The sequence below is a fragment of the Sphaeroforma arctica genome, assembly GCF_001186125.1.
Source record: "Sphaeroforma arctica JP610 unplaced genomic scaffold supercont1.193, whole genome shotgun sequence".
NCBI lineage: Eukaryota > Ichthyosporea > Ichthyophonida > Sphaeroforma > Sphaeroforma arctica.
The window spans coordinates 48,187-58,547 of record NW_014040365.1 but is presented as its reverse complement, the minus strand read 5'-3'; the positions used below and the strand labels follow the sequence as shown (position 1 = coordinate 58,547).

At 37.7% G+C, this 10,361-nt stretch overlaps 2 protein-coding genes across 2 annotated transcripts in view; both read right to left on the bottom strand.

Annotated features, from left to right (window-relative positions):
* The window catches only part of SARC_03682 (hypothetical protein), an 8,340-nt gene extending 7,280 nt beyond the window's left edge, over positions 1 to 1,060 (bottom strand). The window contains exon 1 of the mRNA XM_014302516.1: positions 960 to 1,060. Within this exon, the coding sequence (XP_014157991.1) occupies positions 960 to 1,005 (46 nt within the window). The 5' untranslated portion in view covers positions 1,006 to 1,060. The remainder of the gene's footprint in view (positions 1 to 959) is intronic.
* Positions 1,061 to 2,261: 1,201 nt separating this feature from the next.
* SARC_03681 (hypothetical protein) lies at positions 2,262 to 5,740 on the bottom strand (the record flags this gene model as incomplete). The annotated part of the gene is made up of 5 exons (XM_014302515.1): positions 2,262 to 2,493; positions 3,029 to 3,147; positions 4,020 to 4,173; positions 5,292 to 5,387; positions 5,600 to 5,740. 5 exons carry the CDS (start codon positions 5,738 to 5,740, stop codon positions 2,281 to 2,283), a joined length of 723 nt encoding a protein of 240 aa, XP_014157990.1. The 3' UTR covers positions 2,262 to 2,280.
* Positions 5,741 to 10,361: the final 4,621 nt, after the last annotated feature.

The window sequence follows — 10,361 nt, the reverse complement described above, 5'->3', positions numbered from 1 at the left end:
ATACTTACCGTACATACACACACAAATAACATACACACACATATATATATATATATATATATATATACATATATATATATATTTATGTATGTATGTATGCATGTAATTTTGTGTGTGTGTGCGTATGTATATATATATAAATATATATATATATATAAATGTAATTACAAATATATATATATGTTTATATACATACATATATATATATATATACATACATACATATATATATATAATATATATATATATATATATATAATAAAATAGAGAGATATATGTATATATATATATAAATAGATATATATATATATATTTATACATATATATTTATTATATAAATAGATATATATATATATATATATGTATGTATATATGTTTATATGTATGTATGTATGTATGTATAAATGTATGTATGTATAAATGTATGTATGTATGTAAGTATGTATGTATATATGTATGTATATATGTAAATATGTATACATGTATATATGTACGTATATATATATATATATATATATGTATGTATGTATGTATGTATGTATGTACGTACGGATGTATGTACGTACGGATGTATGTACGTACGGATGTATGTATGTATGTATGTGTGTGTGTATGTATGTGTATGTATGTATGTATGTATGTATGTAGGTTTGTATATGTATATATATATAGATATATATATAACACAACAAAAAGTAGATGAAACTAGTAGAGTGGCATGCAGGTGTACGCGCATATGAATTTGAGAGTTTCCACTTCTTTCTGAAATAAGCCAAAGTATTTTCATATGGACAGATACGTACCCAACTGTGGCTCCATATGTGCGTGCATAGCCATGAATGAAAATACTAAAAATAATGATAACATAGACTTAGGCAGATTGTCGATCCGACAACGCTAGAACCTAATCTAAAACCATCAATTAGTGTAATCGGACGGCAAAGAGAGAACAAACCCACCTGTTAAAGCCTTCACCAGAGGCGACGCAGCCTTGAATATGCCCATGTTTTATATTTGAAGTATGTGATTAACTGATACCAAGGTGAGTAGTACTGTGTAACACTATCATCTCTCTGGGCCTGTCGATAATTTTAAACTTACTATTCAGTTTTGAAATAGAAACGTTGGACGCATTTTTGAATAACGTAATAGAAGTAGAAAAAAGCGTAGGGTTACATATAACCCAAAAATGGAGTAAATATCCACCTTTTTAAAATAGTGCATTATTATCCAATGAAATCCCGTAGAGATTCCATAGATGCACGTGATTAGATGATAAAAATAAAGCTATGCAAGTCACTTTTTTTCAATGCCTACTTCAGACGCTTTTGGTCTGCTCAGAGCTGACGAGAGTTGCATCAACTCTATTTAACAATGCATATGCATCACTGATGGTCATCTGATGGTCATTATGTATGAGATTTAATGATTCCACCTGTCCAGAAGTCCACAATCCAGTATCCACGCTCACACAATCACAGCCTCCGATTGTACCCAGCACTGGCTACAGCCTGCAAGTTTGGTTCCTCTTTCCGCCACTTTAGAAAATGGCTATGTAATGCCCATCATTCTCACAAGTCTCAGCACGGCAGTGAAACTTCTATATGTCTTCTTGTTGTTTAAAAAAAACAAAAAAACAATAAGAGTACATGAAGTGTATAACCTACTACGACGTACTGAATACAATTCAAAATCGACTCTTATCGCCCGATCTTTGGAATTCAAATTACCAATGTAGTGTTGACGATTAATTTGCCATCAGATTTATCATTTTAGTTATGACCGTGGTTCACCACTCGCTTATTGAAGTGCACAGTTTACGACCCAGGTCAGGTAGCTGAAACAATAAAACACAGATTCTCGTCTTATGATTGATAAGAAACCGGACAAGATATCGAAATCCTATATACCACCCGATTTTTTTTATGCTTCTAGCTGGATGCTTCTCAATGTTCAGCAATCTTTGGTTTGTTAATTTTCAGTGCAGAAATGTCAGCTATTGAGTAGATTCAAGTCGCTGCACCACCTTCTGTTGTTTGGTCACTTGGAATATCCACTATGGGATACTCGATTTCTGTCATATTGACAGTCAAAATGAACGTAGTGAACAAAGCTAAAACACATGAAAGTCGAGTTGGTAATATCGAAACCCCGCGTCAAGACGAGAACATAGCCATCTCCCCTAAGTCAGCGGAGTTCGCGATTATCCAGAGGGATTTATAGGATACACTCAACGCAGTTAACCTACATTCGAAATGAATGACACGCGCTGCCTATAAATCACGCGACTACACCCCTGTCCCTCAAATCAATGATCTCTATGGAAGTCTTCTGCAGAAATTCGCTGAGAAGTTCCGAAGTGTGTTCGCCCAATAGCGGGGGTGCGGTACGAACTGATCCGGGTGTTTGACTGAACGAGACAGGTAGTCCAACCGTCTTAATAGGGCCAGCAACGGGATGCTCTAGCATTTGGATTAGGTTCAGGTGTAACACCTGACATGATACGGAGTGAATAAGTGAAGTAAAGTGAGGTGCCTGAGATTGGGTTTCAAAGTAAGGGAAGACTCCGTTGTGGTGAGTAATGTGTATTAGTGAGGTCGTTTCTGTCCATTGCGGCAATCTGACCGGTCTCTATGATCTATGCAGGAACAACAAACCATCATGGGATAAGAAATCAATGTCATGATGACCGTCGTAGTGCACATGGATGCTATCACTGTCAGGACGTGCCATGATACAAGATCATGCTATTGGATAGCATGAGTACTGAGTGAAACGGTGTCAGGGCCACTTTGTATTATTGGTGACCTTGACCAGAACAAGGTACTCGATTTTTTCAGAATAAATACTTTCCGGCCCGGGAAAAATCTGTCCATATTGACACACCAGGGTGCGTTTACAGACACTGTCGTATATTATATGCAGCATCGTTTAGTACTCAAGCTCGTCACGGGAACATTCGCTACACCTGATCAAACGATACATTAAAATACGACGGCAATGCTCTATAGGTCACTACTAAACGTACCTGCTCATCGTTTAGCGCTTGTCCCACGCTGTTGATTGGGGCACACCCTACACTTGTGCCCTGCAATACTTTCATCCACTCCGAAGTACTCTGCGTCTGTAGTCGCGCCTCTAGCTGAGCTGTGGTGAAAAATTTAACACATACGAAGTTTGGTGGTAACTCTACGGAGACATGCCGCTATGCACGTGTGTGTATATAGTTGTGTATTCCAACTCAATAGTGTGCGCATCCTAAAACTGTAGTTAAAGTAATGTCTCCCTCTATGTGATTTATTCCGCTCAAGTTGTGCTTTTAAACTAGCTGGGATGGTGTACACCATACACGACCAGGATCATGCGACGGATGTTAAGTTGCTATGTTATTGTACCGCTTTTAATATTATGGTAAATATTGGGAATTCCTACAGACGTGTTTCAACAGACGATGCAATGCGATACAAACTTACGAGAACGAGACACGACGGATAGCGCTGCTCAAGGATATGCTCTTTGATACAAATTTGAATACAGACACCGAGAAACAGTACACGACAAGCAAGCACGCAATATCGTTCAGATCCACAAGTCAATGGGACATACAACTACCGGACAGCAAACATCACTTGGAACTCAAGCTTAGGTTTCAGAGCAAGCGGCACTCATGCTCTGACACACAGCTGCAACTGTTCTACCCGGAAGCAGAAGGGCACCAAGGCCTGATTTAGTCTACGCACGATGCAGAGGAATAGGTTGTATCATAATAACAATGAATCAGAGCTATAATATTCATAGTCACCAGAAGTTCGGCATGACTAAAATGTGGACAATCTCAAGGCAAACCTTGATTGCTTAGGACCTTCAACATTCTTAGCTTAGACCTGGTGCGCTCAACTACAATGTGGATGGCCCAGGTAGCTTGAGCGCAAGAAGCTTGTTCAATTTTGCATATAAACTTATCAGAACCTACACATTACACATTCTTGATACATAAAAACATATTCACGTATACATACGCAGCAGGTCATCCCGGTTTGCCACCCTCCTTTCATTCTCATTAAACCGGTGATCATCAAGAAGGTGCGATACATCGAGCACACAACATAGGTCTTTGAATTGCTTGTTATTCATTGCAGCTATCATCATATATCCGTCTGAGGTGGCAAACGCCTGTGTGATGAGAATACAAGCTGATGTATTTGAGCTTGCTTAAGAATGCGCTCCATGGATATTATGCCATATGTTCTAGTGACGCAGGCATATGTGGTACGAATAATTTCTTATCAACACAGTTTCTGCTGGAAACGAGATTGGCGAGGCGACAAACGTGAAATCGGGTGCACTCTGCGTATTACGAGCTAAGTTGTGATCAACCACGCAATGTGTGAGTTGATACACACGCCTGTGCCGTATAATGATGTAGAGATTTTTAGGCCATACAATACAGTCATGCGCGCCTGTATACGCTCATACCGTATATTGGCATAGAGTCGTGAAAAGGGAGTGATTGCCACTGCCGTACAGCAAAGCGCAGTGAAATAGCGAAGTTGTGATTCAGATTTTCCGAGATGAAAACCTCCTGACTAGTCTAGTTTCGCAGACATAGGGGCCGAGACATTACATGAATTCGTCATGCAGCCTTAGAAAACGGAATCTAAGTTGGCCACCACCAACCAATGCAATTCATTGTAGATCTGTTGACGAGCAGTGAGCACCCAGATGAAAGGGCTTTGCAGAAGGGCATAGAGAATAAAGAGTGTAGTGCCGTATGTAGCCACGAGGTAGACTTGATAGTGATTTGTCACTTAACACACTTCCATTTGACCATATTTCGGTATCAATGTACAAACATGTGGGCGTATTGACTGTTGCTCATCAGTCAATGCTTCGCATTCGCAGCTCGAAAGACGTTATACAATTACTACATACACAATCTCTTGAGGACGTTGGGACAAAAATTGGATGCTTTGTATTACTAATAATAATGCATAAAGTATTGTACCATCTCACATAGCAAATGATCGTTCCGTCAAATGCATTCTGTTTTTATCTTTCAAGAATTAGGACAGTTGGGCAGAACGTTTTGGTATGTAAGTGGCGTGATAGAATGCTTACACCCCCTATGACATTGGACGTAAGGGCCTTATACCTGTGCTTCCCTCTATTCTGACTGAAGTAAACGTCATGCGACAGTGCCTACCCATAAAGAGCACCTATACAACAGTATCAGGTTCATTCCATCAGGTAATATATTATGATATACAAGTACTTGTATGTATAGGATATACCTGGTACGGTACAATGCTAGCGTGAGAAGTGCCACGACGGCGGGCTTCCTGTCCCGTGAGTAGGTAGTTGCTGGCCAGATGGGTGAGCGCAGATACCTACATTCGTGAGTCAGAGCATGTCAGAGTGCGGTTATATGGTAACATTTCATTAGAGGCTAAAGTACGGGCTAAGGGTAACCATCATTAGCCTCAACAATCTCTACTTTCTGCCACCTTGTACTCATCAATACGCTTGAAAACCAAATAAGCTTTCGCACCAGTATTTCGCACCAGTAAGATATAGGGCAGAATTAGTCGTCCGTTCCTACCTGTGTCTCCAGCAGAGAACATTCGATATGCTGGCCCCTAATCTCTTGGTGCTGATCACCGCTCCTCACGGCTTTGTATTGTTTGGACCTCAGCGCAAAGAGTGCGGAAGATACTGCCCCATACGCCTGTAGACCGGTCATCAGATCTGTAAGTGCCACTCCCGTCTTGCAGGGAGGCCCTAGAGCAGAGAGAGCGAGTTGTATAGCGTTACAGTGAATGATATATTTAGGGCTGGATGATACGTTTACTTCAGTAACTTTGTGCGCAAAGTACCACTTGCTGTATTCTACGACTTTATATCCCATGTTCTCAACAAGTTGAGTCTTGGTTAGCATGGCCGAGTGGAACTACACATCCACACTTAGTCACTTATAAATTGAGTATGCGTATAACAATCAAGAACTAGAACACGTAAGTGCTAATTCAAAAAACCACTAACGTTGTCGAGTTTCGTAGTGCATATGAGCTTGCCTACGGCACTAGCAATTACGTATGGCCGCAGAAAAGAAATGAAACAGTGAAAACGCACTCCAACTATATATACAAAGTGCAACCGGGTCCATCAATGGACAACATAAACATACCTTACATGTAGCGTTAGTTGTTTATAGTATGTATAACTTTTTCACCGACTGTACTGCTATCAAATGACAGCTTCTTTTCAGGTATTCACAAGTGTATATACATTCCAAACCAGATATACTATTTACGTAAAACTTAGACATGCTATTCAAGTATAACTCAGATACGATATACAAGTATAACTCAGGTGTGCTTTTCAAGTATAACTCAGATATGATATTCAAGAATAACCCAGATATACTATTCAAATATAACTCAGATATGTTATTCAAGTAAAACTCAGGTATGTAACTCAAGTATAACTCAGGTATGTTATTCAAGTATAACTCAGGTATGCTATTCAAGTATAACCCAGATATGTTATTCAAGTATAACTCAGGTATGTTATTCAAGTGTAACTCAGGTATGCTATGACTCAGATATGTTATTCAAGTATAACTCAGGTATGCTGTGCAAGTATAACTTTTATATGATATTCAAGTATAACTCAGGTATGCTAGTCAAATATAACTCATTTATGTTATTCAAGTATAACTCAGTCATGTTATTCAAGTAAAACTCAGATATGTTATTCAAGTACAACTCAAGTGTGTTTTTCAAGTGTAACTCAGGTATGCTATGACTCAAATATGTTATTCAAGTATAACTCAGGTATGCTGTGCAAGTATAACTTGCATATGAATTCAAGTATAACTCATATATGTTATTCAAGTATAACTCAGGTATGCTATTCAAGTATATCTCAGATGTGTTATTCGAGTATAACTCAGATATGCTATTCAAGTATAACTCAGATATGTTATTTAAGTATAACTCAGATATGATATTCAAGAATAGCCCAGATATACTATTCAAGTATAACTCAGATATGTTATTCAAGTGTAACAGGTATGTTATTCAAGTATAACTCAGATATGTTATTCAAGTATGAATCAGATCCACTATTCAATTTTAACTCAGAAATGCTATTCAAGTATAACTCTGATATGATATTCAAGTGAAACTCAGATATATTAATCAAGTATAACTCAGGTATATTATACAAGTGTAACTCAGGTATGCTATTCGAGAATAACTCAGATATGTTATTGAATTATAATTCAGATATTTTATTCAAGTATATCTCAGGTATGCTGTTCAAGTATAACTCAAGCATGCAATTCAAGTATAACTCATGTATGTTATTCAAGTATAACTCAAGCATGCAATTCAATTATAACTCAGATATGTTATTCGAGTATAACTCAGATATTCTATTCAAGTATATCTTAGATATATTATTCAAGAATAACTAAGGTCTGTTATTCAAGTATAACTCAGGCATGCTATTCAAGTATAAATCAGGTATGCTGTATAAGTATAACTCTGATATATTATTCAAGTGTAACTCAGGTATGCTATTCAAGTATAACTCAGGTATTCTACTCAAGTAGAACTCATGTAATGTATGCTATTCAAGTATAACTTAGTTATGTTATTCAAGTATAACTCAGATATGTTATTCAAGTATAACTAAGGTCTGTTATTCAAGTATAACTCAGGCATGCTATTCAAGTATAAATCAGGTATGCTATATAAGTATAACTCGGATATACTATTCAAGTGTAACTCAGGTAGGCTATTCAAGTATAACTCAGGTATTTTATTCAAGTAAAACCCATGTATGTTATTAAAGTATAACCCAGTTATGTTATTCAAGTATAACTCAGATATGTTATTCAAATATAACTTAGGTATGCTGTTCAAGTATAACTTAGATATGTTCTTCAAGTATAACTCATGTATGTTATTCAAGCATAACTCAAGCATGCAATCCAAGTTTAACTGAGATATGTTATTCAAGTATAACTCAGGTATTCTATTCAAGTATAACTCAGGTATGCTATTCAAGTAAAACTCATGTATGCTATTCAAGTATAACTCAGATATGCTATTCAAGTATAACTGATATGTTATTCAAGTATAACTAAGATATGCTATTCTAGTATAACTCATATATGCTATTCAAGTATAACTCGGGTACGTTATTCAAGTATAACTCAGACATGTTATTCAAGTATAACTCAGATATGTTATTCAAGTATAACTGATATGTTATTCAAGTATAACTCAGATATGCTATTCTAGTATAACTCATCTATGCTATTCAAGTATAACTCGGGTACGTTATTCAAGTATAACTCAGACATGTTTTTCAAGTATGACTCAGATATGTTATTCAAGTATGACTCAGATACACTATTCAAGTATAACTCAGATATGCTATTCAAGTATAACTCAGATATGTTATTCAAGTAAAACTCAGGCATGTTACTCAAGTATAACTCAGGTATGTTTTTCAAGTATAACTCAGATATGCTATTCAAGTATAACTCAGATTTGTTATTCTAGTATAGCTCATATATGCTATTCAAGTATAAATTGGGTATGCTATTCAAGTATAACTCAGACATGTTATTCAAGTATAACTTAGATATGTTGTTGAAGTATAACTCAGGTATGTTACTCAAGTATAACTCAGATATGTTATTCAAGTATAACTCAGGTATACCATTCAAGTATAACTCAGATATAATATTCAAGTATATTTTTTTATAATCATAGATATCACATGCATGTACAGCCGCATATATGCAGATAGCATCTATCGCAAATTGAAACTTCACTCCCACAGATAACAATGTAGTATTGTAGACGACTGTTGATTTGACACGCCACAAGTATTTCGTTGTAGAACCGGGTATCCGTCCACGATACTAGTCGTCTGGTCTAAATCGCACCTCAAATAACTATGCACAATCACACGAACGTACATAATAAAATATAGATTACGATTAGCTATATTAGTTGATAATGACATGGAAATATATACTTAATAAAACGCACATCGGTTTGGGGCCCGGAAGTATACATCGGTTCACAAACAGCTCTGGCGGCTAGATCATGGCCGCGTTTGAGCTAATGCCAAATAGGAATATACGCACACATACATACCTACACAAATACATATTTAGTATTTGACTCGTACGGCTTATAAGCATACCGTTTTCGGGCCCGGTAGTAGACATCAATCCACCAACGGCGCTGGCTATCAGGTCATAGCCAGGTCTTTGTGAATATGGACCAGTCGACCCAAACCCGGAGATGGAACAATATATGAGCGTCGGGTTTATCGCAGACATCGTCTCATAGTCTAGGCCCAAATCTGTTGAGGCGGAATATCAGCGAGATTCATAATATCGAAGTTAGCATAGACATGGTCCCATAATGTAGACATGTTCGCATAAGCGAACTTCAGGAGGGTTTACAGGATGTCCGACGAGAAAGAGCGTGTGTGCTCACATCGTAGGTATATTGGTGTATATCAGGGGAGCTCAAACCTGATATTCAACATGAACCAAACGCAACGAAAAGAGGGTCGATATCCATTCAGAGGCGAGGACGATGCAGGGACTTCTGCAAAGAAGGTAGGTATAAACACCGGCCTATCTCAATACCCCTTTGGTTAGACACATCGTATTCCACCTTTGTGGTTCCCAATCCGGCAAGATCAGGTATCTTGTATGCGAAGTTCTTCTGCACTCTTCTGAGAAGACTATAGTCATGGTCTATGTCTTGATGGACAAGGTGGGTCTTCGTGCTTATAGAATCTGCTCGCTAAGTTTGTTCTTTAGCAGTGCTCACTGATATTATGCAGGTTTCGCAATATGCAACAAGGCATTGCCGTCCATCTTAGAGTGTGCAATGTTCGATAGCACTCGCATAATGTTCTACCGTACTAGGACTAACTGTACCGAGAGCTATCTAGCCGTTCACATCTAGTCAACACTGCGACCGGCTAGAGTCTGATTTTGCGCATCTACTCATCGGCAGCTGTATGGCATACCCTTTAATTTTCCAGGAATAAAGTTCTCCATCATCACATCGCAGTCCTTCACCAAATCATGGAGCAACTGTCTTCCTGTTCGATAGTATACAAAGTATTTAATAGAGTTGAGCGATTCAGGTATCAAGTAAATTCTTTTTGCTATAAAACCAGGGCATTTGGGCTACATTTACAACTAACACTTCAAGAAGCTGAGCTTCATGGGCCATTAATGAGCTACAAAGGCAGAGAAGTAAAATCGGCGTCGACAGAGTGACGATACATATGTACATCCATGCACATATAGACGTGCA